This window comes from Aulonocara sp. 'chitande type north' Nkhata Bay, linkage group LG18, assembly GCF_057382095.1.
Source record: "Aulonocara sp. 'chitande type north' Nkhata Bay isolate Kocher_YH1m ecotype deep benthic linkage group LG18, A_spYH_male_GT1.1, whole genome shotgun sequence".
NCBI classification, from domain to species: domain Eukaryota; kingdom Metazoa; phylum Chordata; class Actinopteri; order Cichliformes; family Cichlidae; genus Aulonocara; species Aulonocara sp. 'chitande type north' Nkhata Bay.
In genome coordinates, this window is record NC_141361.1 from 28,243,294 (window position 1) to 28,260,326 (window position 17,033).

Sequence of the window (17,033 nt, forward strand, 5' to 3'; positions counted from 1 at the left end):
GGACATCCTGACATCAAGCTTGTAATCACATACTGGAACTTTTTTTTTTTAAACAACATGATTAACTGGATTTTTCCACACGTCCCAGTTTTGGTCTGTTTTTTTTTTTTTTTTTTTTTTTGTTGCAAGGAATGTTTTCAGTCTTACATGTGCAGGAGGCTAGTCATCAACAAAGTATTATGGAAAGAGCGCCTCACTTGAAGTTTCCACGGTAAACCTGCTTTTGATTAGGTGGGCTTCTACACAACACGGAAACTAAAAGGCAGATCCCACAGGGCCATTAAACAACAGACACGAGTGACGGCATCTTGAGGTTTGTCATTTATTTCAGTTTGAAACAATTCAAACGTTAATTGACCATAACTCTAGCAAATGCATCTCGATATTAAGGCAGATATCGATTTAACATATTACTTTATATGATTGAAACAGATGCACAGCAAAAGCAATGGGGGAGCGGGGGGAGAGAGAAAGGGTGTAGCAGGGCGAAGAGTTCAACATAATATTTTATCGAGAAAACAGAAACAAATAGCAAAAACACATCAAGTTCATAATATACTGAAGATGGGAAAGAACACAGCTATGTTAAGTATGAAATACCTTCAATAAACTTGGACAACACTAAATGAATCCTTCAAAATAAATGCGAAAACAAGATCACAAGGTCAAAGTTTAGTATTAAAAAACAATCTATGAGCTCAAGTGCATAAAAAGGTACATTTTATTGCAAGAGCTCGTGGTACTGTAAACTTTACACTTGTAGCTCTAGAAGTTACCGTCCAGATCACGCATGCAAAGACAGAGATGGGTTCGGTTACAGGAAATCCTGCAAGACAAAGTTGATCACTTTTCTTGCACATTTTCACGCCAAAAGGAATAAACACAGGAAATCAATTAGTTTGAAGGCATCTAAATAGTCTGAAGCAGAGAATCGACATAATAGACAAACAGACAACACACGAGTGAACAGAAAAGACAAACTGATGTCAGTAACTGGGTGGTGGTTGGGGTGTCATTGGAAAAGGTTAGATTTTTGAGAATTCACAGTGTTCTCATGTGCACTGAAATGAAAACCTGCATTAGCCTGGATGTTTCCCACCCTAATCCTCAATCCAATGCTATAGTATGCGTTTAATAAAGCTTCCTAATATATGTATGGCAGAAGATTTTGTACTTTGCAGCTACATAGAAGGTGAGATTTGTTTAGAGATGAAGGAGACTTCAATTAATTTATTAGATTAAAATCTGACAGGCTGTCTATTCTAACCACAAAATCGGTCCACGCTGAAAGAACTGTGTAACCTGAAGTCTTAATGTACAGCTGAGCCACCAAGATAAATTCAAACCATACATACTCGGATGACAGACTCATACTCCACGTGGTTAATTTAAAACACCCACCTCAAACACGAGGCTCTTTTTCTGCGTGATTCTTTTAAACAGGAAGTAGTGATATATAAGTGATGGAAAAGGAAGTGTGCAAACAGCAGTGTCTGTTCGACCGACTGACGTACTCCCGACAAATAAAAAGGTGCTCATCCACTTCCACCTCTCGCTCACTCTCCGTTTCCCGTCACTAGTCAGTCCTCTCACGTCTGTGCTTTTTCATTTCAGGGTATGGAACAGTATCCTCCGCACGCCCCAGGCCTGGCATGCTCCTGGTCTCCCAGCCGAACTTTCTGACCCTGGTTTTCGCTCTCCCAGAGCCCCGGAGTCTGGAGGATCTTTTCTACCAACTCCTCAAAGGCACATTGGACGCCATCTTTGGTCTTTGCACTGGCCTCTGTGTAAGGGAAGAATTTAAGAGATCAGTAAATAAAGTAAATGTGAGCATTTTCCAGCATGCTACCAAAACTAAACATATCAGTCAGCTGACAAACATGACTAATAAAGTATAAAATGACTTCATAAAAGCAGAAGTCATCCATCAGGATGAAGACATCCTTGCTGCAGATGAAAGCTTCAGATTCTTCTTGCCCTGCCCTTTTCAAAACCCCTTATTGGCCGTTCTAAAATGGAAACTCTGCACAAACCTTAACCTAATTTACCAGAGAGGGCCAGATTGGAGAGGAGAATCAGGAACACGTGCGGACATGGATTTGATAAATGAAAGCTGGCTAGATTTTAATCATAATGCAGCTCGTCTGAGTGGCCGCGTCTCTCAACAGCAGAGACTCAGAAATGCGCGAGCAGTATAAACAGCACAGCTCATCTCATCTGAACTACACGCATGACTAACTCAATGATGTCTTGGCTTGTTCCAGCTGTGCACTAACAGTCCTGACTTTTAAGCAGCACTACGGTAAATTCTAATAGCTTTAAGTTACATTTTATGCCTCTCTTACTTTAAACGAGCATGACCGGCCACGCCTGACGTTACTCAAACACAGAAACTCACCGATAAAAAGCATAGAGTGTTTCCGAGCAAACTTCAGCCCCTCGTTTCTGTCCACTTCGCGGTCGTCCTGAATATTAAAAAATAAATAAATAAACATTTGTCATTTGCCCGAATGGTGAGGGAGAATTGTGTACGCATCATAAAAGTACAACACAAGACAAGCAACACTCATTAAAATGCACTATTCTAAGGAGCTCGGAAAGAAAAGCGTCTGGACTTCTTTAAGTTTCCTTGAAGACGTTTCACCTCTCATCCGAGAAGCTTCTTCAGTTCTAAGGGGTAATTGGTGAAGAGTCCCAGATTTTAAGCCCTATGGGAGTGTCTCCAAGAGGTATAATGCCCTCCGCTATCTTATGTGAAGTGGTCACATGACTGCATCATATGACTAACATGCATCATCGTTTTCAAAAGTCTGCGTTTTTGCTGTCCACACTGATCCGCGAAAGCTCTGTTTTGAAATGTATGCGTTTTTGAGAGCGTTTTCAAAACGCTGCGTTTTCCATCAGCGAAAACGTTGTCTCAGTGTGGACGGGAGGCCGAAACGGAGAGAAAACGATGCGTTTTCAAACGACAACGCATTAGTGTGGACGTAGCCTTACTGAGGTCAGAAGGCCAGGATGTGAGGGGGCGTTAAGGTGTCTGGGAAGGGATCTCCAAACTGGATTATAGATGGCAGACAGTTGGTGCCGTAAGCCACCACCCTTTGTTCAAAGATGGTCGTTCACAGTGGACATAGATGGCTTCTTTCACACTTTCAAACAATATGTCTTCTCTGTCCAATATGTGAACATTGGCATCCTCGAAAGAGTGACATTTGTCTTTTAGATGGAGATTGACAGCTGAGTCTTGTCCCATCGAGGTGGCTCTTCTATGTTGTGCCATGCGTTCATGAAGTGGCTGTTTGGTTTCTCCAATGTAAAGGTTTGAGCATTCCTCGCTGTTCTGTGCAGCATATATTACGTTGTTAAGTATGTGTTTGGAAGTTTTGTGTTTGGGATGAACCAGTTTTTGTCTGAGTGTGTGGCTGGGTCTGAAGAACACTGGGATGTCGTGGGAAATCTCCACCATCTGCTCTTAGAACTGAAAAAGGTTTTCAGACGAGAGGTGAAACGTCTTCGAGGAAACTTTAAAAAGTCCAGACGCTTTTCTTTCCCAGCTCCTTAGACTATGATGACCTGGATGACTGAGAACCTTCACAGACAAAATGCACTATTAACCCTTTAAGACCTACCATAGAACCAAGCCCGCCAGAGCTTATATTATATTTTTACATGCTGTGGAGCCATTTTTGGGAGCATTTCAAGTTGCTATACATCAATACAACCATTATAGCCCAGATTTTAATCATATGTATTCATTAAGTGCATAGTAATTACATAAATTGCAAAAAAGTGCAATAAACTACAAAAAAATTGAAAATCGTTTTTGATTTTTTAACATATATTTGTAGTTAGAGAAATTTAAGAGGCTTATCCCTCAAAACTGTAAATACAAAAAAGTTGCACAAAATAGTTTCCCACCACAGAAAATTTATTTTGAGTGTCTTCATAGTTTTATTTTTGAAATACACCAATTTTTATACACTGCAGGAAAAACGAAAATAAATATTATACTGCAAATTTGCAAAAAAGCAGCATATGCATCAAAATAAACTATTTCTAGCAGTGCAATATGAGTCCTAAGCATCCCAGAAACGACACAGAAAGTCATAAAGTCAAAGATAACTTTTAAAAAGAGCAGTATAGGCCCTGAGGCCCTGATCGCAAAAAAGACTACATTTCCGCGAAAATGACGTCACTTCCGGTTTCGGGCAGGTAATGGCGGAAATGCAAAAGTTCGCGCTGACGTCTATTCCAACGTAGGAAGTGTTTTGAACAGCTGATCGGATCGGTAAAGCGTGTTTCTGGAATATTATGTTTTTGTTCCTGCAAGCGCTTTTTATGCAGTTTTTGCAAAGCTTTATGTGGAAGGAAACCGTGACCTAGGACAAGCTGATGGCATCAGATGTAAGTACAACTCCTCCGGTTTCATATGCAAAAAAAATTTTTGCGCTAGCTTACGTGATTGCAGTGCTACTGGGATTTAAAAATAGTTACGCATAACAGAGCGTTCCCGCTCCGATCGGCTCTAAAGGGTTAAACAATATAGGATGAACTGGATTCATAAAACCAGAGCGCAATGTAAAAGGATTTGTAAAAGTGACTCACTTTATCAATTTTGTTCCCAACCAGCATTTTCACTATGTCGTTGCGTGTTGTGTAGGTCTCCAGTTCGTTCAGCCAGTTTTCGAGCTTCGTAAACGTGTCACGCTTTGTGACATCATACACTGAAAAAAGAAAGACGTGACGAGTAAGAAGGAGCTGGAGAAAATCATTACATTACTATAACAGCACTGACAGAAATGCAACTGCCAGTGTCTGTTTTGATCTTGATTTATGTTGCAGTACAGGTAATTACCAAGTATGACTCCCTGTGCGCCGCGGTAATAGCTGGGTGTCAGAGTGCGAAACCGTTCCTGTCCAGCTGTGTCCTACGAAAATAAAAGCGGCAAAAGATTTCTGATACCAAACTTTTAAGGCCAGCGGCACAGCAGCCAATTCCCAGCATCCGACCTCACAGACCATGTGTTTCTGATAAGTTCCACTCGGACAGTCACAATGTGAGCTTGCTGTTGCCTCAGGAACAATTAATCTTTTTTTTTTTCTATCAAGTTTGACTGGAAAACAACACTATTAATATAAAGTGATGGACCACAATAAAACTGTCTAATACTCTTTAAATCCCTGATCTGCTGCCATTCCACCTTTGACCCCGTGTGTGTCTTCTAGTTGTGAAGGTTGACAACAAAGCCTTTAGGTCCCAGTGATTGCAGGACAGGGTCCATATGGATTCTGGTAGATGCTCAATCTGATTGGGATGTGAATAGTTTGGAGACCAAGTCTCAGAGCTGGTTCTGATCTTTTTTTCTGTGTCTTTTTTCCCTTTTGTGGCATGGCCTGATGTGTTGCTGCCATTGGGAGAAAGAGTTGGAGTCATACAGGGAATGGGACAATGGTACCCTAGGTGTTTTGTGTTACAGTAACGTCTATGTGAATGCCCGGGACAACGCTTTCCAAGAACACTGCATTATTTTTAACAACAGATGCAATATAAACCTTACTTTTCCCCTCATCACATAAAAACAGAGGCCATTAGGTTTTTCCAATTTTTATAAACCTCCCACACATGTTCTTATTGAGACCAGATAAAATAATAATATCAATAATAATAACTTTTTAGAAAGAAATTTCAAGCACTTCTCTGTATGGGGCTTAGGTTATGGATTCATTGTGCATAGCATGGTTTTACTGGATACTGGGAATACCACCTACGTCCTTCAATTTTGGCTGTACCATGTCACCATCTTGTGGAGAAACGTTTTACTTCATCGTGTTCCCCCCCCCCAAACATGAAATGTAGACAACAGGAATAAAAACTTCTGTCTTACCCATATGGCGAGCTTAGCTTTATTTCCATCAATTGCAAGTGTTTTTACTTTGAAGTCCACACCTGATCATTTATAAGAGACAAAAAAGAAAAAATCTTTAAGTTATAAGTTTAAAATCAATAGTAGTTTTCATATATGTGTGTGCGTGTGTGAGTGTGTAAAACCTATTGTGGCAGACTGCTCTGGATCGAAAGTATCCTCTGTGAACCTCAGGAGCAGACTGTAATAAAGATAAAATGGAAATGAGCAGTTCATCCAGTACAACAGGCTATTGTGAGCTAGCCGTAGCTTTGAACAGGTTTCCCTCGAGCAGGGCCACAGGATCGCAATAACTTTATGGTCTTGAAAATGCTAACAGCGCTTGACACCTTTCAGCAAAAAAAAATATTGGAAAGCTTTAAAACTGCAGGAGTAAAGGCCTTTAGACACAGGGCAAGGTGCAAAAAACAAAAAATTTAAACCTGCAACACAAAATTCCAAATTAAGTACCGGTACATGTTTTGAAGTAAGACGTACTCGTTGCCAAATGCAGCGGTCTGATTGATAAGATTTTTTTTATTTGCAGCAAAAAAAAATTAATCCTATCAAATCAAATGGACAGTGTGAGCATCTGCATTAAGAATATGTGTAGCTCACGAAACATTCAAACAAATTTTCTACGTCTGTGTGTAAAGGAAGGCCCTTAAGATTAGCAATACTACAGGGTTGTTAGCAGCAAATACTTCAAGCAAACGGTTAGAAAAAGACCAAAAACACTTAAGTGGTTTCAATGTTAACTGGCGAGATTTCATTATATTTTTCAGTCTCTGTGTTCAAGAATTTGCATCCAGAGTCGCCATTTTCAACAGGTCAACTTATCTGATCAAAGTGATACGAGGTGATTTACAAAGAGGGAGCAGGGAATCAGTCAGGATGGAAATAGCTCAAACATTTTTAAGGAAGTATGTAAGCTTTTTCAAAGACTAATTTGTTTCAATTAAGTTGTAAATAAGTGCTGTAAATTTCAGGCAGTAATCTGAGATCAAAGTACGATCTGTGCCAACATGAGACCTATATAATATAATATAATCTAAAGCAGGGGTAGGCAACCTTTCTGATGATGAGTGCCATCTCAGAAGTCAATGTGCCATATGATTGCATTAGTAATAAATTTAATAACACTCTATATTAACAATTACACACTATATAGAACCACTTTATAAGATTATATTTGTTTGCAGATGTTGGCAGCTATCGGCGAATAGTTATCAGCTATTTTGAAACAAAAAAAGACACTTTTTTATCCATAACAAGACACAGGTCTCCGAGTGTCCAATATTCAGACGGCTACCTGAGGACACTCTTAATGTGAGAGAAAATCTGCTCACACAGATATGCAGAGCCAAATACTGTCAATAAGGCCTCTGCAATGTTCTGAAGACAGTTAAACTTGTCAGGATGATGTCCAGCAGGTGATAATGCAAGCTGCATGAACACACACAGCTGTGGATTCCAGCTGCTTCGATGTTGCATTAACTGGCATTAACTCAGCCAGTTAATGCAAGACAAACCCAGCTGCTCATTAAAGCTTTCTGGTTTGATCAGAAAAGAAAACATTGGTCCATACACCTGAAAGTCCCAAAAAAGCATTGTGAATTCTGTCTCGAGTCTACGGATGTATCCGTGTAATTCCGCGGTGCTGATGCTGCGCTGAGCGGAAATCTCCTGAAGCTTTTGAAGTGTCGGAATGTGGAAAGCTAACAACGTCCCTCTCACCGGTAGGCTAAGTTATTTTTAGCCAATTACAAGTTGAATCTGGTAGTTGGGGTTGTTAGCTAAGATACCGTCATTAAGAAGCGGCACAACTAATGTGTCTATGCGAGCTAATTTGCAATGTGCAGCGCTGGCGCAGCCATTTATTTTTTATTGCACCTTCTCAGATTAATTCTCTGCGTGTCGTGCCCAGGGCTGGACAAAAAAAATCGGCTCGGGCATTTTGACTAGAGACCGGCCCACCAGGTATTACAGGAAAAGCCATAAAGCCTTTGAATGAAAACAGATGCTGTTGTGACAGTGATGTACAATCTTGTTGGTATATGTATGATTTCTATACATTTTACATCAGATAAAAACTTTGGTTTAAGATTCAGATAATTATTTATTAAAAGCTAGACATTTTAAATGCGAATAAGAAAGAAAAGTATTTCTTTGTGCCCCCCTTCCCTGCTAATGCCCTACCTGGCCCCCTGGCAAAACTTTGCTAGACCCGCCCCTGCACAGTTACCAGCTGTCAGCTACCTAAAAAAGGATCCTGGTGTTATTTGTCTCTCAGAAACAGTTCATAACTTCCCTTCAACTCATTCATGTCACCTAAAAGGTAAACCTGTTTCTCCATCACCTGTTCAGCTCTGATGATTCAGTAAGGACATCTCCTGGTTTCATCTTCATGTTTCCCTCATGTATCCAAACCGATATCATGACCAGCAGCTTTTACAGCTGTGGCTCCAGCAAACATCAGCTGATACTAGAAGGTAATATTAAATAAATTCTAACAACAGCTATCAAGCTTAAACGTGCTGCTGTTGTTTAGCGCCACATCTGCCGGTTTCCTCTTTCTGGCGTAAAGAAACAAGAGAGAAAAGCCGATCAGCTGATCATTGATCAGTTGCATGATTGAAGTAGCAACAGGAGAGGGAGGGGGAGAGAATGAGAGAAGAAGAGGCAGCTGTGCAGCAAAGACACAGAGTAACCCCAGCTTTGTGTCTTTTTCATTCTAGCTAAAGTCCAGGACAAACTGTGTTCCTTTTCAGCTCAATATGAAACACATAATATTTTCTCTGAATACGGGATGGTTGGCAACTCTACTAACCTTATGAATAAAATAAAGTTCACTATCAGTAACATCATAGCATCCACCCAGCTGTATAGAAACTCTGTCATGCTAGCTAGTGCACAGTACGAGTTATTGTAACTGACTGTAAAAAGTCAGCACAACGAAAATAAACTCCACCTAAACTTGGTTCATATCTGACCCAGATAGACTGCAGGTCATAACTTCTCACCTGAAGTTCAGTTCACCTGACACCTGACCGGTGGCCGCCTCGGGTCTCTCCTCCTCCTGCCTCCCCTTTCCTTCATCCACCTGCTGGCCTCCACCACTTGCTAATGTTACTGAATCTGTGGAAGCTCCGCCATAGCCACCAAACAACTGAGTTATTTTTACGCACCGGCCAGCATCTGGCCAGTCCACCACCTTTCATTGCTTATACCGTTACAAATAAAGAAATAAATAAAAATCATCGGCCCATAAAAACAAAAAATCACCATCGGCCCACTGAGCAAATGCCCGGTATGCCCGATGGCCAGTCCAGCTATGGTCGTGCCATCAGTTAACCCTTCACGTGCCTAGGGTTGCCGACCCCTGATCTAAAGGTAACATTACAAAAACAAAAATGAAAACATGGATTTTAACAGTAACTTAACTGACTTAAAATTGTTAGAAAATGATTTAAAGGACAAGTGGGCACATGCCAAAAGATTGTAAAGGCACCAGAATTTTAACTACTTTTCCCCCCAAACATGAGTACTTTGTACTTCATGATCTAATTGACAGACAAGCCTCTCGCTCTGCCAGGGGTGCAGTGGTAGGTTAAGGCCACCTGCAGTTTCTCGTTGTGTTTTGAAGAGAAGCTTCTGTGCAACTGTAATGGTATTTTAGTGCACACTGGCCTACGCATGTTTACCTGACAGACATAACACCTTTTGTGCCCAGAGTATCATCAGCCCTGCGTCATTCACAGCCTGTTCAAACAACCGTTTACTAATAGAACTTGTGCACTTTCCTCATCTCTCCTGTTAGTCTGCAGCTCTGTCTCGTTCACACTGTCAGCTGATTAACACCTGCTGCTCATTGAGCCCATGTTAACTAGCAATCATTGCATTTTAGCACTGGCAGCTTCATACTTAATAGGAGGTAACAGTCTGGCATTGCTTTGCGCATAATAAGGTTAAGGCACTTTATTTTCACTTTTGCATTAGTTATTTCCAGGAGACAATAAAAAGGGCTGTATATTTAAGGAAGTAACCCGAGAATAGCACCTTTAGAGGAGTATAAAATATGATAATCTGGCACATAGTGTGCCTGCTAGCTGTGACTTCTTATCATATCATACTGTGATAATGACCATGTAAATCTTTTACATGATATAAGAACATCAACACCATTTCTCTGCCATGTGTTTACGTCTCCTAGTGCACGCCAAGATATGTATGAGAGCAAGGGCTGCATGTCAGCCTCTGAACCTTAAAAAAATAAATAAAAAAAAAAAAACAGTGCTTAGCAAATATGCAAGAAAACGACTTTCCTTAAGGTGGAAACAATAAACTTGTTATAAATAAACTTGTACCACAGTACAATCAGGGCCATATTCTACAAATATGGTGTCATCCTGTTATCTAGACATCTAAACATAAGTGATAGTGATAAATGGTCACACAAAGCTGACTATCAACTCACTAAGTTCACATGAAAGGCATGGTACTGACCTATCGCAAAGGGGCGTTTCACGGATCATACGACTCTTCTTCCACAGAAAATTATCTCAAAGCGTCAGCTACTCCAGTAATGTTATAAAATGGTGATAAAAACCTCTAAAGATCATAAAAATATACTAGTAAAATGCAGCACTGTTGCAAAAAGGAGAAGATGAATGTCCCATAAAATTATTTAGTGTTATCATCATCATCATCATCATCATTTCTTTATATAGCACTTTAAAAACACACCTGGTAGACCAAAGTGCTGTACAATACAAATATAAATATAGTAATAAAATAAAAGAAACCAGACATAGCAACAAAATTAATAAAAATGTCAGTTACGCACAGAGTTAAAAGCCAGGGAATAAAAATAGGTTTTTAATAAGGACTTAAAACTGGCACTGATGTAGCCTGTCTAATATGGAGAGGAGGTTATTCCAAAGCATCGGCGCTGCAACAGCGAACGCTCGGTCTCCTCTAAGTTTCAGCCGTGACTTTGGGACCGAAAGCAACAACTGCTCAGCTGACCGAAGGGAACAAATGGGGAAGTGGGGCTTCAACAAGTCAGACAAATAAACAGGTGCCAGACCATTTAGAGATTTAAAAACCAATAAAAGGACTTTAAAACGGATCCTAAATTCAATTGGAAGCCAGTGTAGAGAGGCCAAAATCGGAGTGATGTGGTCAAATTTCCCTCTGCCAGTTAAAAATTGTGCCGCAGCATTTTGCACTAGTTGCAAGCGTGACAAAGTGCCCTGCCCAACCCCTATTAAAAGAGAATTGCAATAATCTAAACATGAAGTAATAAAGGCATGAATAACACTGAAAGGGCTTAACCTTCGTTAAACGTCTGAGGTGATAGGATGCTGATTTTACCACCCCGTTTACGTGGTCATCAAAGGTAAGTGCAGAATCAATTTTTACTCCGAGATTTGTGATCGAATTCTTTAGTTGGGAAGTCAAAGCTCCAAGATCAACATCTGGAGCGTGAGAAAAAACGATTTGGGCCAAATAAGATCGCTTCTGTCTTCCGATCATTAAAATTTAAAAGGTTTTTTGCAATCCATGCTTTAACATCGCTAAGGCAGTCAAGCAGAGGTCGACTTGGGAGACTATCAGAATGACTAAAAGGTAAATAAAGCTGGCAGTCATCTGCATATAGATGGAATGACACTTTATGTTTTCGGAAAATCGCACCAAGAGGCAAAAGGTACAGTGAAAACAATAATGGCCCAAGAATAGATCCCTGAGGCACACCCCAAAGCAGAGGAGCCACAGAGGATGAAGCGGATCCCAACTTAACACAAAAGGTCCTATTTGAAAGATAGGACTTAAACCACACAAGTGCCGAACCAAAAATTCCCACACAGTGCTGTAAGCGGGAGATCAGCAAATCGTGATCCACTGTGTCAAATGCAGCAGTCATGTCCAACAGGACCAGCACTGCATATTTACCACGGCCTGTCGCTATCAGACCGTGGTAAAAATGTGGTAAAAATCTATTTAAATATTAAGGTTTAAAGTCCCACACCATAACAAAGGAAACGTGGAAATTGCTTCCGCTTGTCGCAGACCAAAGAGAAATTAATTTTATTGACTGAACAGGTATTCTCAGTGTGTGTTCTGTGTTTCCAGCAGTGTGAAACAGACTAATCAGCAGATTAGAATTATGTAGAACAACATTTCTAAATCACCAAATTAAAACACGGACAGTTCCCTAACAATGCGACGCACAGTTTGCATTTTGCAATTTTGATTTTACTAAGATATGGCTTAACAATGGCTTACATCATTTTCTTAGGGTTTATTAAAGTATTCTGAGTCTGAACAACTTGCACATATAAGATAGATTCCCCCAGCAGAGACTGCCGTGAATAAAAAACTCTGTGAAAACATGGCGCTTCCAGATGATTTTGAACATTACCTGCTCCCAACAGTTTTAGTTTGTATTCTTTCAGCTGCAGACTAAGTGCTGTTTATGGTTTGAGAGTAAAGCTTAAATACAAAAACAGAATTCAAAATTAGTACAAATTTGATATGAGGTCAGCGAGTACCGAGTCAGTGTCTTGCTATTGTTTATAAAACAATAAAGCTGTTGTAAAATTGTTTGCTGCTAACAGGAGAAAAAACATTAAGGAATAAAGTCGCATTTAAAAATCGATATTATTTAATATTTATTTATTATTTACTCCTACTGTTCGGGCAGAGAGGTTGGTGGGTCCTTTGGGAATGGTGACGCTATTTTCTGGAGAATTGATTATTCAGCAACTGGTTAAAAAGCCTGACCCAAGACACCCAAGTCATCTCTGGTAGAAAACATTTTTTTCTTTTAATATGTGACCATATTGTGCAGCTCCTGAAGAGCTACAAAGGCAAACACTGCCCAGCCCTAGTTTTGTGCTTACATTTGCTACTGCTTATCAGTGACAGCGGTTTGTTGGAAAAAGATGGCCTTCCATTTACTTTACAACCATCAATAAAACGTTCAGAATTTCTTTGGAATCTATGTCGTCAGAGATTTCATTGTTGCCCACCCCTACTGCTAGCTGCAAGCTAATGACACAGTGGATGCATTTTCCAAGAAGTTTAATTGTTTTGTTTGAGTTTTTTTTTTTTTTTTTATCAAATCATGGATCTATACATGATGTGCTGTTGAACTTATTTGGATACATCTGAATACATTAAATACTCTGACATGTTTTTAGAAGCAAATTCATAATCATAAGATTATAATTCTGGGCAATTTAGAGTTTATACTGACCAGTAGGTGCTGGCTAAACTGGGGCTATGTGCAGTGCTGTGGTGCTGTTTACAGTAATGGGTGCTGGACTGGTGCAGGGCAGACTGTGCTAGGTTAGCTCCCGAGTAAAAACACAGATATCATCAGAGAGAAACACGTAATTGAACTGTTAGTTCCTGAGAGTGTTGAAAGTATGGCCTCCTGGTGAAAATCTTGTAAAACCTTACTTGTGTGCATAGTCAGGTGATTTAAAAAAAATCTGATTTAACTTAATATTATGTACTTGAATCGTTTTTTTTTTTAAATTGAAATTAATTGAAATAACACTCAAAAAATGGAGTGCTCATTTGCATTTCAATGCAGCTGCTGTATAATAGGGTTTGGTTCTCAAAGGAGATATCACTTTGGATTTGAGCTGATCAACACTTGCAAATTCCGCATTTATACTGGCTAGAGGCTGGAAGCAGACAAGGCTCCTGTAACGTGGGCCTTTATATTGTAGAATACAGTTGGTTAAATTCACAAAGGGAAAAAACTAAACAAAAAAATCCAAACCTGCAATAGGACAGGTCAGCTGATCCCAGGCTGTACACAAAGAAAGCCTTCTGAAGCTCAGAGTAGACATTATTATGTAAGATATTTGTAGTTTTCCCCTAACCTGCCAAATCTCACTGCAACCCCCGAGCATATGTCTTTTTTTAAACTTCAAATCTACTTCTAAAATGTTCAGAAATGTGTCTAATCTGTTACCAGGAACATCTGAAGTTTGTGAATACAGGCTGAAATGTTGGCATCAACAGACACCATGAAAACCAGTTAAGCTGGAACACTGGGCAGCGAGAAAGAAACTTACACAACAATGTCAACATTCACAACAGGCTAGCTGCTAAGCTCGCTAAAACACAGACAAACCTGGACTTTCCGACGCCACTTTCACCAATTATCAACAGCTTCAGAGTCGTCAACACATCGTCGTCCATATTTGTCTTGGAGTTAGTTTACCTTTGACTCTGAATTAACTAAAAACGATTTTACAGATATTTTTTTTACTGTGTTTTAGGATAGCAGGCGGCTATCAGTTCCGATGATAGCCTACTGCTCACGCAACTTCCGGCCAAAGTGCGACGCGCGACGTCACCGGTGTTCGCGAGATTTGAAAATGAAACACAAAAAAATATTATTATTATGTTGATACTAAATTATTTAGTTTTTAAGTATGAAGATTCTCTAACAATTATTTAAAGTGGCAAAGAACTTGTATAAAATATATTAGCTCTCCTGATAAAGGTTCTAATTTCCTTGTATTATGCTATGAAAATGTTGCAGCAGTTTATTGAAATATGCAAGCATACATGGAAATACAGAATATATATATATATATATATATATATATATATATATATATATATATATATATATATATATATATATGGAGGAATTGGGGATAATTGATGTTTGGAGAGAGTTACATCCTAAAAGCAGGGACTATACCCACTACTCCTGCCCCCATAGGACCTATACTCTAGAATAGACTATTTCTTTATGTTCAGTAATGATTGTACTAGAGTAAAGGGATGTCAAATTAAAACGATAGATCTTTCAGATCATAGCTCTATTTCACTGTCTTTGAGTTTAGAGAAGAAAGCAAGGAAGGTGCTGTGGAAACTGAATTCAACCATATTAAACGATCCCATACTAAAACAAAAGTTAAGAGAAGAAATAAAGGATTTTCTTGAATTAAATGATACCGGGGAAGTGTCGCAAATCATATTATGGGATTCCTTAAAGGCAGTAATGAGAGGAAAAATAATTTCAATGACCTCCCATCTGAAAAAGATAAAGCTTCAAAAATTTGTCAACCTTCAGGCAAAGTTAAAACAACTACAACGGGAAGATGGATACAAAAGTAATTCTGAGAAAAAAAAAGAAATAAAAAAAATACAGGTCGAAATTGATGAAATTTATACACAAGAAACTCAAAAGAAAATTATTTTTTTTAAAGCAGAAATATTATGAGATAGGAAGCAAATCCTCTAAAGTCTTAGCCTATAAACTGCGTAAACAGAGATTGGAAAACACAATTTTTAAAATAAAAAATCCTCAAACAAGGATAATGGAAAATCAATTAGAGAAAATTCAAGAGAGCTTAGAGTCGTTCTATAAAGAACTGTATACCCAACCACAAACAACGGATGAAATAAAAATTGATAATTTTTTTGAACAAATTAAAACTACCAATTTTAACGAATCTCCAAAACGAAAGTTTACTCCAACCAATAACAACCAAAGAACTTCACCTGGCAATATCTAAATTAAAAGTAGGTAAGACCCCGGGTTCGGATGGGTACACTGCAGAGTGGTATAAAAACCTTGAAGAGGACTTGCTTCCTACTCTATTGAATACATTCAACTGGATCATGCAAAAGGGTAAATTACCCCCCTCATGGAAGGAAGCAGTTATTTCCACCATTCCCAAAGAGGGTAAAGATAGGACAGAATGTAGCAGTTATCGACCCATTAGTGTATTAAATTTGGATTATAAACTATTTACAGCAAAGATTAGAAAAAATCTTACCTGACATAATAGACCTGGATCAGTGCAGTTTCATTCAACAAAGGCAAACAATGGACAACATAAGGCGTTCCCTACATGTTATTGAACAAATAAACAGAGATGGGGTCCAGGCAATGTTGGTGGGACTGGACGCTGAGAAAGCCTTTGATTCAGTCAGATGGCTTTTTCTTTATAAGGTACTGAAGACTTTTGGTTTTCACAATAAATTTATTTTAATAATACAATCCCTTTACGATAAACCAAGGGCTCGCGTGAAAGTCAATGGAGATTTATCTGAATCATTTACTCTAGAAAGAGGGACCAGGCAGGGTTGTCCAGTCTCACCACTTTTATTTGCACTTTATATTGAGCCCCTTGGTCAGTTTATAAGAAACAATACCAAAATTAAAAGTATTGTAGTTGCTGGGGAAGAACAAAAAGTTGCAATGTTTGCAGATGATGTCTTGGTCTTTTTGAAGGAACCCGAAGAATCATTTGAGGAGTTGATGTCCTCTCTATCTGTTTTTGGGGAATTGTCAGGTTATAAATTAAACCTAAACAAAACACAGGTAATGACACTAAACTATACAGCATCTAACACTTTACGAGATAATTATAATATAAATTGGGAAGCTGAAACACTTAAATACTTGGGAATAATTCTAACTAAGAATATTTCTAATCTATCACAAGTAAATTATGGTCCCTTGTCACAGGCCATAAAATTTGATTTAGATAGGTGGAATTTGGTGCCTTTCTTAAATTTAAACTCAAGGATATCAGGAGTGAAAATGAATGTACTCCCAAGACTCCTCTATTTATTTAGAACTTTGCCTGTTGAAGTAAGTCACACACAGTTTGGTGAATGGGACAAATGGATTTCGCACTTTATTTGGCATGGGAAAAAACCAAGAATTAAATTTAGATCTTTACAGTTAAGCAAGGCAAAAGGGGGGGGGGGGGGGGCAACGCTTCCATGCTTACAATACTACTATTATGCATCTCAGGTCATCCCCCTGCTGCAATGGTGTAACCCGAGTTTGAAAGCTAAGTGGAAATCCATAGAATTCAATACAACCCCTAAATTCCAACTACAAGCCTCAATTGCGGATAAAAAAATTGGCAGACCGTTTAAAAAATAAAGGACCATGGATTAGCCACACTTTAAAAATATGGAATAAAGTGACTGAAATATGTGGTAGTGAACGAATATTAAAAGTATTTAGATGGTGTGCTTATGACACAGATTTTAAACCAAATGAAAGTGATAATAGATTTCAGTCTTGGATAGAGAGTGGACTAACAACATTCCATTCCTTCACACATAAAGGGACAC

At 38.9% G+C, this 17,033-nt stretch overlaps 1 protein-coding gene across 1 annotated transcript; it reads right to left on the reverse strand.

Annotated features, from left to right (window-relative positions):
* Positions 1 to 303: 303 nt before the first annotated feature.
* On the reverse strand, positions 304 to 14,257 carry rab18b (RAB18B, member RAS oncogene family). The gene is made up of 7 exons (XM_086271322.1): positions 14,056 to 14,257; positions 6,050 to 6,105; positions 5,886 to 5,947; positions 4,856 to 4,928; positions 4,606 to 4,724; positions 2,399 to 2,465; positions 304 to 1,783 (listed from the first exon to the last, which is right to left on the reverse strand). The coding sequence occupies exons 1-7, from the start codon at positions 14,121 to 14,123 to the stop codon at positions 1,611 to 1,613; spliced, it is 618 nt and encodes a 205-aa protein (XP_086127448.1). The 5' UTR covers positions 14,124 to 14,257; the 3' UTR covers positions 304 to 1,610.
* Between the last annotated feature and the right edge of the window lie 2,776 nt (positions 14,258 to 17,033).